This window comes from Rhea pennata, chromosome 5 (assembly GCF_028389875.1).
Source record: "Rhea pennata isolate bPtePen1 chromosome 5, bPtePen1.pri, whole genome shotgun sequence".
Classification (NCBI taxonomy): Eukaryota; Metazoa; Chordata; class Aves; order Rheiformes; family Rheidae; genus Rhea; species Rhea pennata.
The window spans coordinates 26,826,562-26,854,372 of record NC_084667.1 but is presented as its reverse complement, the minus strand read 5'-3'; the positions used below and the strand labels follow the sequence as shown (position 1 = coordinate 26,854,372).

Below are 27,811 nucleotides of genomic sequence, written 5' to 3'. Positions count from 1 at the left end.
TAAAAGTCCAGAACATGGGCTTTTAGTAATCCAAAATTTTTCACTGTATTTTTCATTTGATAATTCTAATGCAGTTACAATATATGCACATAGCGTAAAGTCAAATTTGCAGTACCTCACTTTAGAAATGCCCACATGTAAATGTTACAATACTCTCAATATCACTGCTCAGAGCAAATGAACAAAGAAATCAAAAGTTTAATCTATAAAGCACCACAAAGATAGAAGTATCTATGCTACATTATCTATCTACATGACCATGTAGTCCATCTCCCAGAAGAAGCAAAAGTAAAAAATCATGATTCAAGAGCAGCTTAATTCTTTCCAGCACTCAGTTACTATTTATCAAGCACTGCAGACACCCTCTTCAGCTCCAGAGAAAGGGAATTTACCCACTTCCCTAATGTAAGCCTGCCCAATATGTATATTTAGCCACTCATACAATCCTCCAAAGGGATATCACATCATCATTAACCAGATTTGTATAAAAAAAAATAAATCTTAGAGAAAAATTTAAATATGCATCTAGAAATAGATAAATAGATAACTAGGTTTTAAATAGATAATAAATAAATAGGTAACTTTCCTGTGGAGCTGTATCCAGGTGCTATTTGAGATGCAATACTTTGGGAAAACCTCACAGGTTTGGAAAAATCATGACACTAAGGGTGCAAAACGATGCTACTTTTATCACTGATGCACCAGTGTGGAACAACCGGGCAAAAAAGACCCTGAGTCCTCTTTTCCTCACTTATTTTTACTTGGTAGTGCAAACCTTACATCACTTGTCAGCCATCCTTTACCGCTTAAGCCACTCTGAATTTATGTATGTGCACAGGGCTCGTACAAATGAAACACAGAACTGGAATAATGCAAATACGACTTTTATGCCACTTTTTCACTGCTATATTCCTCCCCATGAGGTTTAGCAAGCCTCATCTCTCTAATTCTACAGACCTAGGATATGTTTCAGCACACACATGTATTATTGAAAAGTACAAGAAAAATAAATCAGCGGTAATTATCTACACAGTATTTTATTTGTACAAACCTCCATAGAGTTAAGGCATGCAGAAATCACAAATTATGTTTAAGAATCAGTAATATAAAACTTGGATACAAAAATCCTTGTTTTCTGAAAACAAGAAATGACCTACACTTCACAGTGTACATATAACCCTATGTCAGTCTTGAAAGCATATTTTAACAGTATTTGTATTTACACTGAATTTAGATTAGATTATCTCCCTTTCAAATTTCCGGAAGCAACAGAACGCTCACAACAACACTCTTTTTTGAGAGAGAAGTAGAAGAAAAGTAAATGAGAATTCATGAATACCATGATAATCTGTCAACATTTACAAGCTATTCTTGCACTCCTTCCTCAGGATTTCTTAAAAAGAAAGGAAAAAAACACATCACTAAAATACAAGCTGTTTGCATGTTCACAAAATATATAGGTGCAACTAAAGGGACTGCTTGTGAATGTCATTCTGAGAGTAGGAGAAACCATATATAACTAAATCAGTGCTTGGACAGCAAAGTAATCCTTTCATCTTTCCAGTATAAACTTCTCTTTTGAGAAGGTTTTACTTTGGCTGTTAAAAAAAAGTAGAAAAAACTTCTGGCTGGCTGTCTTAAGACAGCTGTGTCCTTGAAGCTGACCTTGCCAACTTCCGCAAGCTCTTTACTCATGGGAGGGCACCCAAGTCTCGTGGAGATACTTTATCAGCTCTTCCATCACCTCTTGCTCTGCAACATGTGCGTCAGCTGCCTTAGGAGATCAACTTCACGGAATTTAATAGAAGACTGATTACTGATAAACAACTATGTTCTCCATCCCTTTTATAAAGCAAATTCATTAATAAATTTTCCCAAAGGAGAAATAATCTCCATGCCTATGAAATGTTATGGTCCCTCACATAAGTGTGTTTTATACAGTACAACAAACAAGCTACTATGTTTTAAATCAACACTTTTGTTGATTCAGTCATATCATTATGGCTGACCTGTTCAAAGTTAGAATCTACTGCTAATCTACTGCTTGAAAAATACTTGTCTATATAATCTTACCTATCATCCTAAATAAGATTATAAATGAACTATTTGATTATAACCAATGCAAAGTGCTACATAAAAACTCACATTCTATGCTAACTCCCACATCACCTTTCAGGAACTTCATGGTGCTTTTCCCATTCTAGTCTCCTTTTTTTCTGTAAAAATTACAACTTTGCAAATATATTTAAAGAGGGCATGCTTTTCTACACAATGCAGAGAACAGCTATTCTGTGTTAAGTAAGCTCTGCCACCTTTCTTGCATCAACATTTCCGAACAGCACAACTATTCACACCATGTGCCAATATGTATAATATACACAAGACAGAAGGACCAGAATTACCTTTACCCTATTCTTGATTGCGTGTGTGCATGCATGTGTGTGTGAGAGAGACCTAATGCGTCAGAAAGCCCAAGAAGCATTCACTCCTTCTCTTTACACCTCCAACTCAAACACTTTACCACAGTTTATATAAATACAACTTCATCTGCAGTAAACATTAAAACTCATCCAGTCAAAAAACTTCAGAGCTATGAAAAAAGATCTGTAGTGTTTCCTAGTTTCAGCAAAAGCTTATTCACTCACTAGATCAATGTGAATTTTGAGGGTCAAACAATAGCACCATCTTCAGTCCAGAAATTTGGAATAATCTGCTGACCTGGAAAGAAGTTAAGCACAACTCTTAAATGTTATACAAATGGTTAAAAGAAAAAAAAAAACACAAAAGAACCACAAAAACCCAGACCTAAAATGATCACTGACATTTATAATGCTCAATGTTTATAATGCCAAATAAATGGTGTAGATATTCGGAATAAAACCTTACTTTCAAAATGCTACTTTGAGTACGAATTCTCACTTCATATTCCTTCCTTCTACTAATTACTCCTTTTGGATTTATCCATTTTTGGCTGACATTTTCAGCCAGATTTTGCCACCTACTCTCACACTGAGCTGTACTTTACATCATTACTAGACAACTGAAATCAATATGACTACTCATAGTGTAAGACAACTCAGTAAGGTAAAGACTGACAAAGCCTGTTATGATTTTGTCAGCTCAATTAAGTTTCTTTAATATCTCTTTCACAAAACTTTGTAGGTCAAGGTTCTTAACCTTTTTCAATAAAACTGAGCTTGGAATCAAATCAAAAGGTTGTAGAAACCACAAAACCTGCAATGTTTTCATAGCTAAAATATTTGAGGAGTCACATTAAGGTTCAGATACAGTCAGCCCTACAGGTCAGTGATTATATTTGATTTATATTCAAAAGCGATATACTTTAATAGGAAAGGAAAAAAAAAAAGTGAATGGTCTATTTCTTGGTTTGGTTGGTCCCTCTTCTTCCTGCTTCAAAAATACTACCTTTCCTTTAGTGGAAACCTACCATTCCCCTAATTCTTTCCCTCTTTTATCTCTCAATTTGACTTAGAAACCTTGACTGTGCCCTTTAAAGTCTGGCAATTAATTTACAGTAACGTGAAGAAGAGTGAAATATGAAATCTAGATATGTGAATACACTACATTTTTTTCACTGAGACTGAATTCAACATTCATGAAAAATGCCACATTAAATGCAATGAAGTGACATGTCTTCCACTTTTCCACAGAAAGAGAGTCAAAAGAGTATCAATGTCAACTGTATTCCATTTCCCACTTAGGGTGCCCCTATCCCAAAGGAGTCACAATTTATTTTTACAGCTTATTGCTGAAACTATTCACCAAGTGGACTAGTAAGTTACCATTACTATTTTGTTGGTTATAGCAAAAAGATGTAGTAATAGATTGAACACATGAACTCATTTATTTAACACTCAGTAAGGAAACTGAGAATAGTAATACGACAGCCTAAAACCTTTTTGTAGTGGTTGGACAATTAACTATTCCAGAACTACCTCCTTCTTGTGTAATTTTGTATTTAATTCTTTAAACACTTGTAAACTATACAAACCATGGAAAAGGATATGAAAAAACTGTCCACGGTCAAGTCAGTCGATAGGAGATTTTGGTCATTATTGATCAGATTCTGTTTCCTCAGCGACCTATTACCATCTACCTATACATACAACTTTCTTTCATCTTATTCAGTAATGAATATACCTAAATAAAGCCTGCTGAGAAAAGATGGAGGTGGGGATAGACAGAAAAAAAAAATCAAAGCTCTCTTCAAAAAGCAGCATATGATTCAGTCATCTCAGATGGGAGGCCTTAGGAATAGCGAGGCATTATAACGCTGTATCTGACTCACTAGCCTATAAATGATTAATGGGACCACTGGGGGAGTTGTTATTGCTACCAGCACACAAACCGCATCAGCTGTGAACTCTCTGTCGAAAGCTGGAGGAGAAACAAGAGCTGAGATGAGAAAATAGAAGAAAATTTCGGAGGTCTGAATTAAATCTCTACTTTCTCCACCCGCTTATCTGAAAGAAATGAAAAATCTTCTGTGGGACATTCTAAGGGTGAGAAATAAAATAATTAAAGGTGGGCACCCAGAAAGATAAGCATATAAATAGATTTTAGGAGGCAAAAATTTCATATTCCCATTCTACAAAATATAACTTCAATTAACTGTAGGATTTACGATCTGCTTGAGTTGTAACAGACACAACACAAAAGGCCCTTGTTCTACACATACAGCTTTTTTCTTTTAATTTATTTTGGACAGAGAGATAGCCTTCCAGAGTCAAGGCTGTCACAAGAGGTGGCCAAGAGAGCTGTTGCAGAAAGCCACAGACTGAGCATTTTGCAGGAAAAAAAAAAGAAAGCTGCCTTACTACACTACTAAACTTAATTTCTAGTCAAAGACAGCTCATGGCATCTTTTATATTCTGTCTGGTTAAAAAAAAAAAAAAAAAAAAAAAAAAAAAAGAAAGAAAGAAAGAGAGAGAGAAAGAGAGAAAGAAAAGAGAAAAAAGAACCATTATCCTCTCTCCAGGAAATGTAATCACAATTACATCCAGCCAAAGAATTGTCAGACAATTTTATTTTTCTCTTTACATAAACCATTACTAATAGCTAAACATCTAGTCCATACTGTAGTACTACCACTGCCTGAAACCACCTAAAAGGAACCCAGGAGATTTTCATTAAAAAAAATAAAATAATCTCTTTGATGGAATTCACTCTTCATAACTGGTCATACAAGAAACCTTTTGACCTATCAACAACAGATCATTTTCAGTGTTTCGTGAACACTTAAGAAGAACGTTCTTCTCATGGCTACAAAGCTATTTGACTTCTGAGCCTGAGAACTTACTTTGTTTTCCAGGTCAGTGGCTCAAGTTCCAAAGGAAGGACAGACTGTTGTCCCATCTTGGCTGCTTGCTAAAATACTGTCTTGGAAATGAGAATGATGGATTTAATCTCCCTTAGTGCTTACAGCCCAGGTCGTCAGGGCTTTGGATGAATGTCAAACCACTACCTGTTACACAGAGGATGGACAGCTGCATCACATGTGAGCGGGAAGCATAGGATCCCAACCAGAGTTTGGGTGCCTCTCTTCTTGTCTCAGGTCATCAGTGAAGCTTAGCTGCCTACCAGTTTACAAAAGAAGATTTAGTAGGTGTGCAAGGACCTAAGAATGGCACTTTGTGAACACTTCTGTCCAAAACAGAAATATCACTATTTTCAAGACAGCGCAAGAAGCAGGATAGTTGGATGATCTGAACTCACTCTCGCAAACCTATATGCTTAAACTCCACCTAAGAGTCACTCTCATTTGCCATCAGAAGCCGTAAAATCTGTAACCTACCACAGAAATGTAGCCATCTATGAAGAGAAAGCACGGGTGCCACTCTGTGCTAGCCAGACAGCTATTTCAAATAAGTAATTTCTCTAAGCGACATTACTAAAGCAGGCAGAATGTAATTACCTGAACTGAAATAGGATACAGGTTCAACTGGATCATTAATGCCCAGAAGTGTTTAGGGCTTTCATTTTATGCCTCATTCAAAAGATGAATGAGTATCATTCTCAAAGATTAGATTGCAGCATACAGAGAATGTCGCTTCAGAAAAATCAAATGAGAAGGGGATTTCACTCCTTCACATAAAAACCCCACTATTTATTTTTCAGTCTGAAATGACTGATCTACTTAGTAGATACTATATGCTGAAAGAAATAATTTAGATGTTACACTGCTTAAGTAGTAGAAAACTCCACCTATTGGACTGCCTGAGTAGCTAAATCAGAGGCTCTCTTTTCAAAAATTTCATGACTGAACAAATTTTCATTAGAATATTACAAAAAGTTTCAAAGATTACCTCAAAAAATTTGTATGCCAAGGTTCAGTATGATTGTTATTCTAAAGCTACCTCAAGGATAAAGGAACAACTGAAGAAAACATTAAACCAGAAGGATCCCAGTTAGTTTATGCTTCATGGGTACCTTATATTAAGCACAATTTATTTTAGCATCCTACATAGTCTTTCTCTGGGGACTACAGTAATTAACAAAAGCCTAACAAAACCAAGAAGAATCTGCACACTGAGTTAGTGAGCTCTGAATCTAGAACAGGTTTTAGTGCCACACTTTCTAGGAGATGGACTCATAGGTCTTTTTCATACCCAACAGGTATTACTCTATAGATTCTTTGGTAATTTACCATGTTTGATACACTGAATTATCCATAAAAATTCTTCTGCGACCAGAAATCTTTGGATACATCATCTCAAGTTTGCTGATGATACCAAGCTGGGAGGAGTGGCTGACACACCTGAGGGCTGTGCTGCCATTCAGAGAGACTTGGACAAGCTGGAGAGCTGGGCAGAGAGGAACCTCATGAGGTTCAACAAGGGCAAGTGCAGGGTCCTGCACCTAGGGAAAAATAACCCGAAGCACCAGTACAAGCTGGGGGCTGACCTTCTGGAGAGCAGCTCTACAGAGAAGGACCTGGGAGTGCTGGTGGATGACAAGTTGACCATGAGCCAGCAATGTGCCCTTGTGGCCAAGAAGGCCAATGGTCTCCTGGGGTGCATTAGGAAGAGTGTCGCCAGTAGGTCGAGGGAGGTGATCGTGCCCCTCTACTCAGCCCTGGTGAGGCCTCATCTCAAGTCCTGTGTCCAGTTCTGGGCTCCCTAGGACAAGAGAGACATGGAGCTACTGGAGAGAGTCCAGCGTAGGACTATGAGGATGATCTGAGGGCTGGAGTACCTGCCCTATGAGGAACGGCTGTGAGAGCTGGGCCTCTTCAGCCTGGGGAAGAGAAGACTGAGGGGGGATCTTATCAGTGTGTACAAGTACCTGAAGGGAGGGTGTCAAGGGGACAGGGACACACTCTTTTCAGTTGTCCCGTGTGACAGGACAGGAGGCAATGGGCACAAACTGAACCACAGGAAGTCCCGCCTGACCGTGAGGGGGAATTTCTTCCCTGTGAGAGTGACGGAGCACTGGACCAGGTTGCCCAGAGAGGTTGTGGAGTCTCCTTCTGTGGAGATCTTCAAGGCCCACCTGGATGCAACCCGGTCAAACATGCTCTAGGTGACCCTGCTGAGCAGGGGGTTGGACTAGATGATCTCCAGAGGTCCCTTCCAACCTTACTGATTCTATGATTCTATGTACTTTTTGCAGCAGAACAGATGCATCAAATAGAGTAAATATAATAAAAATGTTTCATTTGTTGCATAAAGAGTGTTGGAAAGGGAGAAGCAAGCTTATAAGTTTCTGTAACAGCACAATTTCGTATTTTTTTCTTCTTTGTATAAATTTTTGAGTACAAACCTAAAGAAGGAGAAGGTGTTTACTTGGGTTCACACTGATTTTTCCAAGAGCCACCTCATTCTGTTGTGGAGTTTTCTTCGCTGCAGTCTTTTATAACATCATCACCACTCTGCAGCTCTCTAAGGGCAAACTGTTGAAAACCATGAGTGTTACTCTTACAGAAAAGGATAATCAAAAGGACTGAAGTTCAACATAATTGTAGAAGATTCAGAGGCTACCTCACAGTTAGTAAAGGACAACACACCCTTTAAGAGGGGTTTAACTCACATTCTCAACCCTACTCCTAATGCAAACTAATTGGATTAGTTATCCTCCTCATTGTATATGAGCTCCAATCTACATAAGCCACGTAAGAGGACAAGCAATCTACGCCTTTATATTTGCCCTCCGAGCATTATGTGAATGGGGACATGATCTCTCCTTCTGAATGTCAGCCCAGTGAAAGCAAGCAGAGGTGGCTCTTACTTTTGTGGTGTTGATTTCCCATCCACAGGGGAAAAGACCTTGTAGGTTTCGCTGACTTTTTTTTTTTCTGTAACATCACTTCTACCAGCTTAGAATGCCCTTCTCGCATCATAATTTGTCAGGAGAAAAAAATCTTACAATTAAAAAAATAAAAACAGGAAAACTCACTCTTTGCTAGAATTAAACATGAAATACTTCTAAAATATAAACATGCTGGTTTGCTCCATTCCTTTCACTTGTCGCACTATTTCTCAAAGAGATTATTTTCTCTCATGCTGGTTCTGATTATTGAGGTACATTTGCTCTCATTACCCCTTGATTAAAGCATTTACTAAAGCATAGCTTCAACGAGATTGCTCATGGAATATGTTAATACATGCTGTATTTAACTCTGGCAGAAACGTGGCCCTATATAGCAAACTTCTCAGTTGCCGCATAAATTTTGTAAAGAGATTCTGAATTCTTTACCCAGCTTGAATAGGACCTTACTCCTAGGGTAACTAATTAGATTTATACCATAGATCAATGAGTTAGGGATGGCATATTTATCACTGATAATCACAGCTAAAGCAGCCTGTTCCACATAAAAATCCCTCTCTAAATGCTCTTTTACTTCACTGGAACAATTCTGTTTCCGTTTCAACTAATTCAATTGCACCAGATCCTGAAGTTCTCACTCAGCTTGAAATTTTCACTGAAGCCAAGAGGAGTTCTGTCTTAAAAAAAATGCAAGTACCTCTCTGTGCCTGCTCTACACATCTCAAGTTATACTTCTAAGTTATCAGCAAAGTTAAATATTCATGGTTGGTTTCCCCAGTCTACAGAGGGCCATTGACAAGAAAAAGTAAGGTTACTGAGAGCTTATTAAACTCAGTGATATCTCCTAAATACTGCCTGTAGCTGAATACACTGTGGAAGTTTTCACCTGAAGTTTAGTTAGTTTGCTGCCTATTCTGATCTCTCTCTTACAGGCACTCTGTTTTTGTTTCACATAGGCATACGCTAGGAAGAACCAAGGGGTGGGTTTCAGAACGTCCTGACAAGCTATGTTATAAAATTAGTATCCACTGCACTCAGAGAAGGATTTTATTTTGATTAACCAGAGTAGTATGAATGGTCCTGCTTATAGTTAATTCATCATAAAGTACATATCTTAAAGCAATGGTCTTTTCTGTACAGCTCATCTCACAAAAGATAATATATGGAGATTTCTTAATTGTTAAACAGAAATTTCATGTACATATAGGAATATGCATTTTGTTCAAATTTTAAGTGCTTTGTAGCATCCTATTTTCTTCAATACATTCAGGCAGTGATTCTGCCACTTGAAATAAATTTAATCATACTGTCTGGGTCACCAGAGTCCAAGAAGAAACTGCAGCAGATCCACCCTCACCGAAGATCTGGGAGCTGTTTCTGGTGATAAACTGGATGAACGTTAAGCCAGAGACTGAGCACTTCAAGAAAGGACCAGAAAGAACAAGGTCTCCAGCAGATAACAAACTCCACAGCCTCAACTCCAGCAAGGTGTTTACACAAAACTTGACTCTCCAGGTCACGTGCTGTAGGATGTTCAAAGGGAATTTGGGGCTTACACTTAAAGACTAGGAGTTTGCTAGTGCTTATTTCACCTGTCTTTTTCTAAACATGATCCTTCTATAGTGCCCAATTAGAACTTATGGATGATCTAACACCTCACGTGTAGCAGCTGCCCAAACAAAGAAAACAAGAACAAACTAACTAACCTCCCTTTCCTCCAGTGATTCCCAGGCACTAAGTAGAGGGAAAGAAAAGGCCCTAAATTTTTTTTTTTTTACCTGTTTAGCTAGGATAGTTTATATTCCTCACAGCATGCTCTTCTGTCAGCTAGGAAAGACAGGTATCTGCCTTTTTTTCTGTGATTGCTGCTTTCAGACCCTGCACTGTGCTCTGCATCTTCCAGGCACCTTACAGAAACTGTATGGGTGTTCCCTCTTTACATCATGAGCGACATCTGGGTGCTAGCACAGCCAAACTGAGGAAACACACTTTACTCTTTCGATGTGCATTCCTTCAGCAAAGTATGCAGTTGACCTGACAAAAGTTGACTTTAATGAAAGTTATGTTAGTCCTCATCACATCAAACAATCAATTTTAAAATACAATTTCAGTTTACTCCATAATGCTACAAGAATCCCTCATCTCTAATTCCAAACCACCACTTCAATAGTTTTGTAAAAGATTCAACATAGCTTACTATCCAACTCTTTCACAGGGTCTGAATCTAAAGAGAGATATCATAATTTTGTTTGTAGTTTCTCCTTCTGTTAATTGCTTCTTTATCACTGGAGATCCAGCTGAACAATCTCCTTGCAAATGTGCTGCTTTTTATTTTCCCCCTCTTTTTAGATTTTTGATTTTTGCCTGCTTTTAAGTCAGAATGATATGACACAGTCAAGGAGTCAAATCCACTGCTCCATTAAACAGAAAGATATGAAGCTATTAACGTTTTGGAGGGTAGATCCATTCATTTCTCTAAATATGTTATGAAAACATAAATACGTGTTTCATTTCAGTACTAGGGTACTAAGGAAGAATAAAACAGCTATTTTTGAAACTCTATAATGATTTGATAGGGAATCATCAAAGATATTAATTCCAGAAGCTTGAGAACAGGAATGGAGACACAAAGAAAGATGCCAAGACTCTATCTAAAGGTATTACTTGGGATGTCAAAAGCAAAAGAATGAAGACTTCATAACATGAGTTTGGATCTTCTCTGCACTATAAAGTTTGATCAACAGAAATTACCTCCTGATTACCTCAGTTTGCAGGAATCCAAACGCAAAATAGATGTCAATTGGCTAAACCTTGACTTTCTCCTGTTTGAATAAAATCACATTCCTAAATAATACCCCATACGTATAGCTGGCATATAGACCCTATGAGGTGGGAGACGAAATGGAATTTGCATGGAAAAATAGAAATCACAGGAATCTAGACCAACAAGCATAATCCCAGCCAGGATGAACAACATAACAGTACCTAATTTCTAAGTGCAAGTTTTGGGGACCAAAGGGAAATCAAAATAATTTGTCATGACTTAAAAACTGATGTGTCTCATCCAGTCAGAAAACTGCAAAAGAGGTAATTTATGACCACAAGTCATACAAGTAATAAAACATTAGAATATTAGAAACATCTGTTAGCTGAAATGTCAAGATATCATTTCAGCTAACATAAAAGATTAATACAGCAGGTATTTCTTTCATTACAAACAAACAAAAATATATAGGCACTGACACCTGAATATAAAAAATAAACTACACAGGTACATAAAAATATCCCTTGCAACCAATAACCCTGTGCCTGCTTAGTGTTCCTCCTGGCTTTCAGAAGTAAACTTTTACAGTATAAAAGGCAGCGTAAGCACTACATAAACCAGCCCAAGCCCCACATGCTGTGGTCAGCTACAGAAGAAGAATGGTGTTCTTGGTCTGGGAGAATTCATTTTTCTTTGGCTTGGCAGTGTGAGCTAGAACAAACAACTTTTTTTCCATTTAAAGTTATTTGTTGATTTGCAGACAGATGTCCCCTTGATCCTCAGAGATGATCTTAATCACATTTTTCTAGGAGATACTCTTTGATCTATTCCCTGATATCTTTAGAAATGACAGCTTTGTTTCTTCCATCACATTAAGATATCACCCCTTGCCATTTTGTGATAAGCACTGCTGGGGCAAATGCTGTAAACAGCTTGGCAGCAAATGGAGCAGGGTAACCTCAGCCACCTGGAGCATCTGCCTTCTCTGGATCTTTCACACCCTCAGGAGTGTTGTATCAGCCACAATCATCACTTTCTGTAATAAGCTAAGCATCATTCACTTCACTCCTCCTCTGTTGCATTACACTAGGTTTACCTCACCTTGAAATGAGAGGTTTTAAGAAGAATCTCATGCAAAGCACCGTGCCCACAGCTAGTTTGTTTACCAGCATAAATCCTGCTGCATATTTTACAAAAGCTCTTTAGCTACAGGAAGGGAGGGAGTTTTGACATTTTGCTTACTATACTCACTGAAAATCTCTCTCTTTTTTGCTTTTGTTTGCTTTTTATTTATATATTTTTTTAAGTCAGGATCCTGAACTAAAAGGTCTTTGATAGCAACACACCTAAAGATTGATCCAGCTCAAAAATCAAAGGAACAGCACACGGAAATGCATATTCTCACATGCCTTTCTGTCTCTAGGGTCCAAAAGAATACATACCTGAGGGAATTTTACCCAGAAGAATGCAGAAAACAACATATTTCACAAGAAGCAATTTAAGAAAGGAGTGCACAAAGAAGTATGCCAGCTTCTTATAAGACAACCCAAGGTACTGCAAACTATCACAAAGCTGATCAGTTAAAGGCCTTATTTTCATGACACATACACAACACACCCAGCTGATACAAGCATGGGAACATTTCATCGCACACCTGTGAAAAAACAAGAACTACAACTGCACTGAAGACACTGTATATAACTAATGCGATATTGCAAGCACTGATTTCTTTCTTTTCTTTTTTCCCACGCAGTGATTATTGGGATTCAGAGCATGTTTCTCAGCAATAGTACATACTGAAGCATGACCTCTCGCCCCGATATCAGACAAGCTTTGGTAGGCACAGGCAACAACACAAAAAAACCCCTCAGTAATTATCCCATCCGGAGGCGTCTCTGCCATGTCTAACCCTTGCTGCTGACTGTTTACAATCAGCAGCTAATTCTCTGACATCAGTCTTCCGCTCTGTGAGCAAACTGTTCCCCTTTGCTTTACAAACATTGTAACTACACATGTAACTACAACAGAAACACTCACCACTCTGAGCTCCAGCCTAAGCCAAGTCCTTTTAATCTACTAGCATCATATTCCTCATTCATTGTGCATCGGCTCAGGCAGAAGTTGAGTCGTTTCTCTGCCCACTTTGCTGTCATGAGGCATGGGAGCAAAGGTTTGGTGCAATGGCTTTGAATCACTTTTGGAAGCGATGCCCCACCCCTGCCAAAGGCTTTCCGGCAGCTTTTGGAAAAATACTGCACTTCTCTTGATTTGCCAGTAGCTAGGAACCTATGGCTTCAAACCCTTCTGCTGTTTCTTGCTCATTGCCTAAAGTTATAATTTGCAAAGACAGATGCTGTGAAGACTCATATCTAAATAACAAATTGATTTTGCCTCTCCAAACCGACTGCCAGTAACCAGCTGGAGTCTGGGGTATCTCAGCCAGCATCACTCACTGTCCTCCTATGGCAGTTTGCGTTCCAGGTTTCTACGCGGGACACCTGGGTTAACCTGTTGTGCAATTCCAGGATCTGACTCCCATAGCTGAAATTTCTGCCACCATTGGTCACCATCCCAGAGCTGTATATAGGTTGCTGTGTATTTCTAGGCCCAAGTGCATGATTCTACCAAGTGCATGCAGGTGTTTAAGGAATGTCTGTGATAGACTGCGATTTCCAGGCATAGAACCACCTGTTTACACACTCTGATAGCCTACGTTGTCTTTGCTGTCTCACCCTTATTGCTTCATCAGCAGCGGCAATGATTAATATTTCACAGATAAAGAATAATGATGGAGCCTGTCTACAAAACCAACATGATAACTCCACTGACCTGTGGTTTGTCTACAGAGAGATAAAAACAGCTCAAGGAACGATTTTGGCAAAATGGGCAAAAATATGAGATGGCAAAAACATCACTGGAGGGAAAATGAGAGTATTTGACTCCATGATGCCAACAATTCTCTGTACTGTGTCTGCATTCTCTGTAAATGGGATGCTTGCCAAAGATGCCTCCTGGCTTAAGCTAGAACTGTTACATAGAGTCAGGATACACATTTCCAGCTCAGCAGTTGAGCACATACACATTGGAACCACACAGCAACATCAGCAAAAATTCTAATAGAAAAACCTTTCTAACACGGGTATCACTTTTGTGTTATATATGATCACATGGATCATTTCTTTCAGCTCTGGCTAGCTTTAAAAAAAAAAAAGAAGAAGAAGAAGAAGAAAGAAAAAACCCACCACCAACAAGCTTGATCAGATCAAAGAATCAGACCCTAAATAGAAAAGGACAAAAAAAAAAAAATCTGTAAGTAGCATCACGTACATATTCTAGAAACAGCATTATAAAGAATGGATGGAAGGAAGAATTACCTGACAGCATCTCTGGGTACCAGTCTCCAGTTCATCTCATATGCAAAAAGAAAAGTCAGCCCCATAACTGTGTTATGGTGATTCCTCATTTCAGGCAAAGTAACAATTAGCAATAGCTGATTTTCTTAGCTGCATACTGCATTTGCACATATGCCTTAAATATCTGTTTTGATTTCACTTTTTAAACTGAGCAAATTACCACCATAAATCTGACCCTTTTCAAATATCTCCGAATTTTAAATTAACCTAATATCATTATTTCAGCCATGCAGTCAGAACTGATGAATAACACAGAACATTCACATTCAGAAGTAAATGCACATGCTTTTCAATAAACTTTCTAAATTGCTGGTTCATTTTACACTTTCTGTAATGTTAAAGACAATTTGGGTCATACAATGTTTAGCCAATGAGGAGTCCTTTCAGCTCACAAATAATGTAGGAAGAATTGCTGTGCTGTCACTTTGAAGGACATCTTTAAATGCAGTGTGGTGAATAGAATACATTACCAAAACACATCATTTTACTTTAGATATGCATCCGTTCACCATGAGCTTCCATCAGACAAGATTTTACCAGGAACATTTAAGCTTTGATTTAAAGTGGAGTCCCACCATGTCATTGCCTTCAGACTATCTGAAGGACAGTGATTGAGGGAGTGCTACCATCTGTTAAGTATAACAAGGTGCCTATTTTTAACATTACAGACAACAGGGTAAAAAACCATGCTTTTTGAATACCTCAAATGTCTTCTAAAAATACTGCAGCAAACTGCAGTGAGACTAGGAAGGAAGTCCTCACTCAGCTAACTCTTGTTCCTGACACCACTGCCCCTTCCTGGAGCAAGCAGGTAAACAAAGGGAGGCCCACTTCAAAGGTGGCTAATCAGCTTTCTATTTTCAACACAATTTTTCCAGGATATGTTCCTTTGTGGCTGACGTTATCATCACTTGTATCTGATATTCACTTAGTCAGCCAGTAAAATATGCACATGACTTAAGGTGTATCTGCTGACCTTTTTAAATACTCTAACAACTAAAATGTGACAAACTTCTCATATGCAAAGCCCTACTTAGATCAGTTTGCGTATCAGATTTCTAAATGTTTCCATCATTAGCTCAACTTTACTGAGTAGCATACTGGTACATCCTATCTCTTTCCAAAAACATTTTTTAAACAATCCTTCTTCTAGTTCAAGACATATAGATTTTACGCACAGAAACAAGTTCATTCTGATATCTACCTCTAAATTTAATAATATAGTGTGGGTACTGCACCTGCCATGTTTCCTTTACTTGGTGTGCTAACTCTTATTTTAGATCAAAACAATATAAAAGACAGGGAAAACATAGGTTGCAGTTGTGGTCATGTCACCCATTTATCAATTTTAAACCATGAATTTATCAATTTAAAGGCACTGTATTCTAGTCATAAATGTCCCCTTACAGCCATAAGAAGAAACATGCTTCAAGATTCATTGCTGAAAGAAAGATAGTGAGTAGAGCTGAATGATGGCCAGAAGCCATCGACTCCCTGGGTCGGCAGGCACGCTCCGGGCCAGCACCTCAAGGGTTTGTATTACAAGATTTTCACATATACAGACCACATCTCAGGTATCCTGCATCTCTCTGAATAAACTGAACAGCAAAAAAATAATTCGGCTGAATAAGTAGAAATAGAGGCTGTGGAAAGGAATGAGTAAACTGTATATGGGAGAGGATACCTAGCAGGATTAGAGGCTGAGGAGCAATGGTAGGTGGTGCTCCAAGGCAGCTACTTCTATTACTTCTACATGTATATAAACTGTGCTTGTCGTTCAGTGTCAGGAAGTTTGGGAGTTTATTTCTGTTTAAAACAAATAACCCAAGGGCTATAAGCATGAGAATACAATAATCACAAATTAATTCAAAATGATATGAAAATATTAATGTCCTAATTCATTCCCAAATCATTAGGAAACAATGCTGACAACTAGAAACTATGGGATTTCAGTATTTAGTGATTTGAGTACATCCATAAAAAGCTTTAGTAATTTTCAGAAGCTACTCAGAGCCGATTTGTTGACAATCAGGCTTAAATTACTTTCTATTATAGCATAACAGCTCTGTATTAAACAGATACTGCTACATGCTAATTATTAAACAGTCTCTGGGTAAGAAGTGGTTTTAGTGATTTAACCTGTCCTTCAATGGTTATTTCATTTTTGGGTTTTTTTTCTTAAAGAATCTAGTCGATTATGATCTTACCCCAACTAACATAACGCAGCCTGCCTTAAACTAGCTACTTTATTTCCATCGATATGGGCAAGTACAAAAGGTTCACTAACAAACATGCAACATAGGAAATTCTATTATCAGGTTATTTAACTGAAATACAACCACAGTCAACATGGACCCAGATCAAATCTGAAATTTGCTGTTTAGGGAAGCTAATCAGGGTCCTACACGGCATCCTGCAAGATCCCTTTCTTCTTATATGAGGGATACGAGGAACTACCTCTCTGTGACACACACAGAAGGGTGCAGCCTATGGAAGAGACTGTCAGAAACAAGCCTTGGTGGAGGAAAAGATCTTGGAGAGATCTAAAAAGAATTAAAGCATCATTTGTAAGATGCATTTTAACAGCTTGCAATTCTACGAAAATCAGTGACCTCAGTGACTTATAAACAAATAAAATCTTAGGAATTCAACAACTCAAACTACGAAGAATTCTTTAATGGCAACACTAGTGAGAAATACGTATCCAAATTCTGGTCTAATCTGCACAATAGTTTCATAAAAATTAGAGGGTCACCTTGAAGTGGCACCAGAGAAGACAAGTGGAGTAGGTATTTTTAATCCGCCTTCCTCTCGGTTACCTAATAGTGCTTACTGCAATCAAAAGCAGAAACAACTCTAAACGTCCCATGTTCAACTTAAGAACGTCTTTCAGTTAGCAAAAAGGCAACCACAGAATAGTCAAAATATGTATGTTTACTGAAGAGAAAATATCACATAGAACGAATGGAAAGTAACCCAATGGAAAGCAACGATTTCTTACTTCAGCATAGCATATTTCTCATTTCCAAAGAAGAAGTGTTTCAGCAGAGTTTTACCTTTCTCACAGTGACTCCCTGTGAATCCAGAAGGGCAGACACATTTGTTAGGGGCTACACAAGTTCCACCATATCTGCACCCCTCTTCACAGAATGCTGAAAAATAAAATGAATATGCAGTAATACATAATTTTTATATTTATTACACATTTGCAACATACCAAGAAAACTATCTGCATTCTATACAGCAATTATCAGAATTCAATATATTAAAATCCAATCTACCTGCAAACACAAAGAGAAGAAACACAGTTAAATGATATGAAGAAAAAATTCAGACTACCCGTAGGCAAATCAACTCACCAATAAAAGATTAATAACCATCTGGAAAAAGGAGAGAGGGAAAAATATAGCATACTATTTTTAATGGCACTGATCTTCTTTCAATTACATCCAATATGAGTGTTACAATTACAATGCTCTGGTGATCCACAGAGAACAGGCTGGTCAGATGGTGTTAACTACTTTGTTTCTCACTTCCATCAAATATACTTTTCTGAAAAGCTTTTAAACACATATTTCTTCCCATCCCTTCCCCTTCTTTTTTTTTCTTTTCAAGTGTAAAGTTCATTTTGTGGAATCAAGAAATGAAATAAGTTTAGGCTCCTGACTGTAAACAGAAGAGAAGGGGTCAACCACAAGATAATGCCTCTACTGAGGTGTGACGCTTTACATTAAAATACACAAGTACACTTTACGAGTGCACTTGTGCAATAACTGAGACCTGAAATGAAAGCTGGATCTTGCATGCTTTCTTGTAAGCACCGAGTGCTGCTCCACACATTCGACGAGCCAGGCTTTGCAGGAAGTTCATTAACTGTGGAAAAAATTCATCTGGGGTTCAATGTTACTCTTTTTTCTTTCCTTTTGTTGTGTCTGTACAAGGAGACGAAGTGAAGTAAAAAGAGAAAAGGAAACTGTGGGCAACAAGACACCATCTATGTTGCACCATCAACTCCAGTAAAAACTTTGTTAGGAATAAAAGCAGGCCTTACCCACAGCACACTCTCCACTCTCTCCTAGATATTATTAAACTTCACAAGTTACTCAGTGGGCTTAACTGCACTTATGAGGGAATTTACAATTAATATTTAAACAGCAACTCGCTGCATCTAAGCTAATAACAGAACCGCAAAGTGTTTTCTGCGAGCTAAAATCACAGATGGAGTGTTGGCAGAGATGTGACAAATGCTATGAAAAGGCTTAAAGTGCTAGATAACAGAAGAAACGTTTTAGATTTATCTTCCAAGGCAGTAAAAAGAAAAACAAAGTGAATAAAGTACTGAACGTTAGGAAGACTCTTTTGTAATTTTTAACCACTTAGAGGCAAAAAAGCACATCACCATATCTCTTGACTGAATTGATAGATGGAGCTGTCTGGAGTAATATAATTCACAGCATACTCTGGAGGTTTCACGGAGGGTAACATGAGAAGAATGCTGAAGGGGTTTAGAGAAGATGGTAACAGAAGCACGTAAGCTCTCCTACGAACGGCCTAAAGCGGCCGTGTGGAGAAAGAAGGGCTCTTGCCCAGTAACATGTCCTACTCATCGATGCACGCACTTCATACGTTAATCTTCTGAAAAATACCTATTTTGAAACAAGTGAATTTCTACTGGATGGAAAGAAGTGAAAGATGGTTTAACAGTAGCACTTTAACTGTGTTTTTCCATCCAAAATATTTGCAGGGAAACATAATTTTGCTAAAGCTTGAAAGCAATACAATATTAAGATACACAACTGGAAAAAAAATACATAAAACATGACAAAATTCAAAAAGTTCCTTCTCTGACTCCTTAAAGGAAGTTTGTTGATTTACAAGCTCAGTATTCTCAGAATAGGTGCAAAGTTCATTTGATTTTTTTCTGGTTTGAGAGTGAGCAGAGACTTTCTTGAAGTAGTAATACACTCCTGCATGGCATCAAAAGAATTAGAATTGTGACAGAGCAGATATAAAAGGCAAAAAAGAAAAATACAATCAGTTGCACTGTCAAAAATTTGAATAGTTTATCCACAACGTATGCCACACTGCACTGGAAAAGATCTACACAAGATCCTTGAAACAGAAGTAATAAGAAAGGGCATAAAAAATGAAAAGCTTTATTGTCTACCATAATCACGCTCGTCCCCTGAAAGTTATTACAGCTCAAGAGACATACAAGCAGTGATGGGGAATAGGTAAGAGGGCTTAAGTAAGCTCTCACCCACTGTCTTTACTACCGTAACTGCTACTGGCAACTTAGTACGGTGAAATGTTTGCTTCTTACAATTAATCTTATTGCTAGATCTGCATAGAAAACTGTTTTTTTTCTGCATTCTTCTGAAATAACTAAGAGAGAAAGGTTTACAAGACAGGTTGGTGATTAAAGGATCTTCCCATTAGTGCACAAACTCTATCACACCCTTGCAGCCGGCAGGTCTTGACATCCGCAGACACCGCCAGGCACGCGCTTCGCACCTGGGAGAGAGGGACCAGGGCACTCAGCGAGGCCCAAAACTCTCCCTCTCTCTCTCCTGCATACGTATCCAGATCAAAATACACCTCCTCCATACATATCCTGATGTGCTAGCACTTGTTCAACATTTTGAAATTTCTCTTGGCTTTACATGTCACATCTTAGTATGCGAGTAAGCCAACTTCAGAACGGTAGTAACTGTACAGGGACACAGGGAGGAGGTAGCACCATTTCTAATTCCACAGGGCCCGGTGCCTGAGCAGCCACTCTGGGGCTAGCTTGGCACACAGATGCTGGCAGGGGGACGGAGCTGTGGAAGAAGCTGGGCAATGGCTGCAGAAGGAAAGAATTCACTTCTCCTTTTCAATCGCCGCAGAAGCTGAAAAGGTCTCTGCAATACAGACTAGCTGTCTTTGCTGCCCAGGCTTTGAAGGATTTTTGGATTTTTTTATTTCTTTTTTCCTCCCCTCTATGCAAGAACAGAAAATTCCAAGCAAGATGGTCAAAATTATCCTGCTATTGAGGACATTATTCATCTTCCCCAGATGGTGCTTGCTCAGACTCTCCAATGCCTGCATTGTAAGTTTGCATCAAGTGGAAACATCAAACCTACAAATCTCAGAAAACAGCTACAAAATCAGAGTGTTTGTCTAAAGGGTACTCTCCTTAACGGCTAGGAAAAGTGCCCACAGCATTGCAGGCAGTACTGATAGCACTACTTCGAATTTTAAGAATGTTCAATACCTCTGACAATATAAATCTGGTTTTACTTGCCAATAATTTTACCAAACCTAACTCGTTTGGACTAGTCTCTCTGATAGCTTTTTGTCTCTGAGTGAAACCTTTCAGAACATTTTATTAAAATTAATTCATTTCCAATAATGAGGTTTTTTTCCTTTAACATCCTCAGCAGAAGATATTAATTAAGCAAAACCTTTACACCACTTCTGTATCTATGCTCTACTGACAGACAAGAGGACCAACAGGGAGCAGCTCAGTGACTGAACAGTTAATCACTTCATGAGCTCAGGAAACTACCTGCTTCGGTGCTTATGTTTTCTCATAACTCTTAGGGACTGTGGGACCTAAGGCTTCTACTGCTATTTAGATCCTTCAAAACGTATTGGGGTGGAGTGGAGGAGGAGGAACAGCACCACAGAACTACCAGTTGTAACCTTGACTGCAGGCTCCCTCTTGGCCAAGATAAGTTAGTACAAGAAAAACAAATCTTGGTCAGATCATATTTTCCTAGTGCCTTCCTATAAATACATTCTGTCTCTGAAATTATTTGCAAGTTGAAAACCTTGTTAAAAAGGTGAATAGTTACAGAATTTGCAATAAACATTTATTGGGAAAATTAAGTGAAGAAGCCATTAGGGTAAAGTCTACAATGAAAATCAAAAATCATTAACATAAGGGTCTTATTCAGCATTCCATATGCAATGGAAACAAATTCGATTGACTTCAGGCAGCTCCTGCTAGAGTGAGAAAAGCTGGACATATCTCTATAATGCTAACAGATTTCTTGCTCTGCAGTAAAAGGCTTTATCAGAAAAGATCTTTGCTAAAAACTAGTAATTCCTCTGCAGAGAAGGAGCTTTACTTTTTGAAGTGTGTCTCCTTGATGATGGATCTATAGCAAATAGAATGAGCTAACACTATGATTCTGCTGGAATTGCCATTTTTGTGAACAGCAGTGCAGGGACATGGTAGCCTCACTACAGAGCTCCACAAACAGCAGCAGGAGGCAACCCACAGACTCGGTATCAGCACTCCTGGGCACACACGAGTTGTATTCCTACTGCTAACTTATTTACAGGGTACAGTTTCTTTTCCCTGTCTAGTTGAATACACTCATTTTCTCTTCCAATAAGGGCATTACGGACACCCTCAGAAAGGAAAAGCCAAAGCTAGAAGTGCGAGAGCCTCTTTGAGTATAAGATGCGGAATTTGTCTGATATTTTTGTAAAGTCTTTATGTTTTTCCCTGAATCTAAGCACTAATGAAAAGGACAGACAGTATGAGGGAAGAATGCCAACAGCAACTTCAAATATTCATACTGCTTATTACCAAAAATTGTGCAATCCCTCTTTAGCTCCTCTACTTATGAGACTCATGGAGAGTTGGTCAGTTTGATTCTGAGGTTCCAAATACTTTTTCTAAAATGCCATAGAAATTGCCTTGATTATTCTGTATTTTTCCCAAGGTAGCTTAGTACAATACCTCACTGTGCAAGTGGAAGCTGGAACAGTAGCATGGATCCCTCATGCTGCGCGAACATCTTTAACTTCCAAGTATAATACAATAATCATCATAAAGTAAAAAACCGCAAATCAAATACAGAAAAAAAGGAATTATCCTATGAATTTAAAGGAAAACTATCTATGAAGAGACACAAAAGTCTTTTATCCTAATTAAAACAGATATATATTAAATATTATTTCTTGATCTATATGCAAATTAAATTTTCTATATAATTATAATAAAACACTGTAACTATTACATTAATATAAGAATTATATATATTATATATATTATATATATTATATATATTTATTAAATGTTCATTTTAATAGGCCCAATTCTTGACGTTGCCCTGGTACAGCACAATCCACATTTTCCCAACTAAATAACCTCACCTACTATAATGCAGCAATAGGTATAATACATTGTATTCCCTTCCTTTTCCCTTACCTGATCTGCCCATTGCTTTTCAAAAAAATTAAAATAGAAGCACTTCATTTATTTAGGATTTATCTTCTGACATTTGAGAATGAGCAAATATTTGAACTCTAAGGCAACTGACTAGAATTATATCCTTGTTTTCTCTTCATTTCAACACCAGCAAAAAGCAACGAACACCAGTAAGGGAGAAACTATTTCTATCAATATTTTAAGAGCATCTGTACAATTAGTTTACTAAGCAGCTGACCTCTTCAATTTGACAACACAAAGATATGGAAGAGGTCCAAAAGACCCAAGAGTGGGTATTCTTGGCTTCTTCCACGGATTTTTTTTTCTCCCTCGTGATTTTCCCGGTTTCTTCTTTAATCAAGAGAAAATACAGTGTTAGAAAAGTAAGTTCCATTAGCACCAGAAGGAATAGCACTGCAAGGAAAAAAAAAAAAAAAAAAAAAAAAAAAAAAAAAAGTACCGTAGCTCACATAACAGTAAAGAATATAGCAATACCAAAAGCCAAACAACCCCTAACCCCCACATTAAGGGGAAGAGAAGCTATTAATTAAAGCAAGAAAACACTATTTTTTCAATGGGGTGTGCTCATCAGCATACATTCACATGAATCAAAACAGTACCTATTACTGCATTAGGTTAAGTTTATCACAGATATCAACCTCATGCTCCAAAATATAAGCCAGACACTAACTTGCTTCCATAGGCAAGTTATTCCATGAATTGTGAGGACAATTACTATGTAGAGTAGCTCTTACTCTGTTTTGCAGAGACTGCTATGTAGCCCAGACGAAAACTCCTCCTTCAGATAGTATGACAAGATATCAGTTTCTATTGTGTAGTAGCAGTATACTAACTTGTGGCTTTTCTACACATTGACCCGAAGTACTGGGTACTTACATCCATACAAAATTAGCTGGTAGCTAGCCCCACATGTTCCTGCCAGCTTCAGACTGTTACGTACCTGTGGTGAGGAGAGTAAATTGTACTTCATGATCAAACACAGCAGCACACTGCCAAACTTGTGCCAATATTTAAACCTACAACAGTTTTCTGAAAGACTTGAATTTGAAGGGACTTCAATCTGATGCTTCTGCTTGCTCAAAGATTATGTATTGGTATAGGGCATTATGGGGAAAAGGGTGGAAACACAACCTTTTTAGGTGCTCACGGAAGCTCTATTCTCACAGCTATACTCCCTACCAAAATGCAGACCACAGCTCCTTCTAGTCACTGCCCAGGCAAGCACAACCCTCTCTTCACATCTTCGCTGTTCTCCTTGTACACCAGCAGATGTCTGAGGATTGCTGCAGTGGGCAGCAGAAATATCAAGAAAAAGTCATAATGGGCTTCTCTTCTACTTTTGAAATACTTATTTTACTGATCAACTGGATGATCAGTAAAATAGCCATAAAGCCCACTGATACCTGGCCAGACTCAAAGACTATGTGCATGTCAAGTGAAAAATGGACATAAAGGAAAGGCAAGGAGGAGGTCAGATACAGATTGCATGGGTAAACAAAAACATGCTGGCTTGGGAAAAGAGATGGGCTAGCTGCACTATCCAAGCAATTTGATAATCAATTGATGGAAAGACCATAATTTCATTAGCTGACTGAATTTAGTCATCCAAGTATGCACAAGGTCATGGTTGATAACAATCCAACTATATATGCCAAACACGAGAATAATCGGATGATACTAGTTGCTGAGGCGGGTTTAGAGGCCAACTGAGAAACTAAGGAGAAAGCACACAAACCAAATAAGGGAGCAACAGAGGTCCTGTTCTTTTTCCTCTGTTCAAGTGTGACACTATCATCTATAAAAGTACAAAACTTCTTGGTTCAGTGATCCACATCCATTGGATACAGGGTCACATTTATTTAGCACAAAGTCTGCAAAATGCCACTGGTGTCCCTTTACAGCTGGCTGGTGTCAGAGAAAGACACACCTGGCAGGAATGTACCGTGGGCATCAGAACCGGTCTGGAAAAAACTCATCCCACGTGTTAGAGAAGGAAGGTGAGTAGGGAGTACGGGTCAACCGAGCAATCAGGATATGACTGCTTCTGAAACTACAGACAACTCGTTAGCTGAGCAGTTCATCACCTTTATGAGTGGCTTCCAACCTAATTTACACTTCATATTTTATGTGCATTGTGTGTGAGGTTTAGTTCAGTTCAGGAAGAGCCTATAAATACTGTGGCCTTCTAAGAGAAGATTGTAAAATTATTATTCCTGATTTATATTTATAGAGATAATACATACATGAGGTACTTCACAAATGTAATCGCTTGCCTAGTGTAGTCAAAAATCCAAATACAGGTAGTATAAAAATATTAAGAGCTAAGTATGAACAAAGACTAATGATCTGGGATTTAGTTTTTGAAGACATTTTTTCCAGATACTCAGAAAAAAAATGGGGAGACCTCTTCCAAATTTGGGAGGCAACACACAGTGAGAGTAAAAAATGCGTTGTGTGTATACACACACACACACAATCTCTCTCTCTCTCTATATATATATAGTAAGTGTGCACATGTGTATATTTGTTTATATATCCAGACTACGCAGTATTTATCAATGTGGTGAATTAATGTAGAATTTGGCATTAGGCCTTTTTAGCACCTTTAGGACTGAATCTTTTCAAGTACCCAGTGCTCTGTGACACAGCACTTGCAAAAGTGAAGATTAAAGAGAATTTGAAGGGCCAAGAATAGCTCTCCAAAAGCACTAACTACTTTTTGAAGCAGGCCCTTTCTTTGCTTTGCTAAGATGTTAAATTCTCTCTTGGGTGCTTGGTGTTTTGCCTGACGGTACATAATCACCTTGTGGCCATTTGTACTCAAGAAGCGGGCAGTTCCTCTGGACTCTTTCAGGGTGAGCTCAAGTGCTGTCTGGCTAGAGATGCTGGGTTTTTTTGAACAATGAAACATCAGCTCCTTACAATTAGTACAATGAATCACATTATTAACCACTAATTACTTCCTGTATTATCTTAATAATGGAACTTACTGTTGAATGTAAAAGTTATGCATCTTGACCAGTAATTTTTCACTAAATTTTTTTCTAATAAGGAAGATTTATTTTATTAAATGAATTCAGAAAGCATACAGAATAGACAAAATACGTACACCTTATACTTCATTGGTAAAATACGTTTATGAAACATACTTTTTGATGTCAAGTTTGTTTTACGGCTCTGAGAACAGATATGTGATGATTTTCTAAAACGTATATGAATAAGATCAACTGGAATAGTAGAAGATAAAAGTAGTATAATACAATTTGCACTCTGAAATATTGCTCATTTGAAAGCATCTCTCAAAACCTGAGATGATTCTGTGCTAAATAAATATTGTTGCCATTTTTCTGTTCTGCTTCCTCAAGGCTGGACTTGAGGTGCATTTTTAGGGCACCATTTTAAGTCAACTGCAACTGTCCATCTAGTAATCTAATACTAAACCTGACAAAATAGGGGGGGAAGACATTTTCCAGAAACCAACTGAAAACCATCTTTCAAAATTCAAGTCAACACTCAAAGCTCTAAAATCAAACTGAAATTTACTTTGAGAAATGACATGTGACATACCATAATAATGTCCTTTTTCCTTGTAGCACATCCTTGATTCCAGTCCCGTTGAATTAATTGAAAAGAACTGGATTAAACAAACAGTCGACGCAATCTTAGTTGTGTTTGACCATAAAGCAGTATGTTGAACATTCAGGCAACATGAAAACAGTTCTCTATCTGTGTATCTTCTATGGGACTCTGTTCTTAGCATCCCAGTGCATGCAAATACACTTGAGATATATTTAGCACAAGAGTAGGTAGAGTCTACCCAAATGTAATAAAAGATGTACTGAACATCCAGACCTTAAATTCACTCTTACATACTTGCACAGCTTTGATATGGGATTTCCATCGATAAACCACAAGTCTGTCCACCTGCTAGAAACTTTCTCTCTCAGTGTAAAAAATTTACTGTATATCACCTAATGAAGACTACTTGGCATGCTCAAATAATCACATTTCATTAAGAAAGCTCAGAGGCTGAGCAGTTTCAAAAAAAAAAACAGCTAACATTTCAATAAAATATCACCTTATGGTACTTGTCTGTATGAAGATCATTACCTTTTGACCTTGTGAGCAAAATTTAGAATGAAAATTTTAAGTTGTGGCTGGAAATGAACCTGTTACTCTTGCAGTCATAGCTTCTATAGTGTTAAACTCTGCAATATTAAGGTTGCAGGAATCTTACCACAAGCACAAAAATTGAAACTGAAAGCAAATACTCACTTCTTTTGATAACATTTAATGGTTCCCTAGTTTACAAATGTATAGTTTGTGCAACTATGGTGACAGTATGATGATGACATATTGAAAGGGAAAAGAAGAAAATAGAAAATAAAATGGCAATGGGTTCTTCTGCTCTGGATCAAGGACTTACAAAGACATTAGAAGAGCATAAGTAGAGTACCTGTTAATGAGCACACTAAAATCTAGGTATTATCTCCCACTGACTTAACATTATACTTCTAGTAAGTACTTTCTGCTGCAAGTAAAGGCTCTGCTTGCATCTCTGAAAACATTCTCAAATGGGCCTTTGCATCATCTTTTAAATCTTGCTTGTCCTCCCGAAGCACTCCACTCCAAATAAAATACCTTTTCAGAGCACAGTTGCCTTCTGTCAAACAATACCAGGAAGATGGGAGCTGTCAGTTCCCTAGATCGAAGTCTGCTAGCTACAGAAAAGTCAGCCTGTTTGTATTCCTTCAGCATGTGAAACTTTCAGAGCTCATTCACAATACCCATCGGGTCTTCACTCTCTATCAAGAAAGATGCCATGTTAGATACAGGCATTTCCCCTTTAAGGAACAGAATTAAGAGTTAATCTCAATTTACAGAATCTAGCTTACCTTGCAGTCTCTAACAGATAAAGGTTTGCATTCACTAAAGACCCTGTCAAGCTGGCAATAGAGAGATGTATCCCATTAGCAAAGTCCCAGGGCGTTCTGTCTCATTCAAATCAAGTTTATACAAGGGGAAAAAAAAGAATGTCAAAGAAAACAATGAAGGAGGAAAAATAAAAGTTCCAAATACACTGGTAAAACATACCACACTAAATAATTAATTTTCTTAGGT

At 38.0% G+C, this 27,811-nt stretch overlaps 1 protein-coding gene across 1 annotated transcript in view; it reads right to left on the bottom strand.

The window, feature by feature from the left end:
• The window catches only part of NELL1 (neural EGFL like 1), a 292,319-nt gene that overhangs the window by 50,238 nt on the left and 214,270 nt on the right, over nucleotides 1–27,811 (bottom strand). The window contains exon 15 of the mRNA XM_062576297.1: nucleotides 17,520–17,615. Coding sequence (XP_062432281.1) covers nucleotides 17,520–17,615 — 96 coding nt within the window. The remainder of the gene's footprint in view (nucleotides 1–17,519; nucleotides 17,616–27,811) is intronic.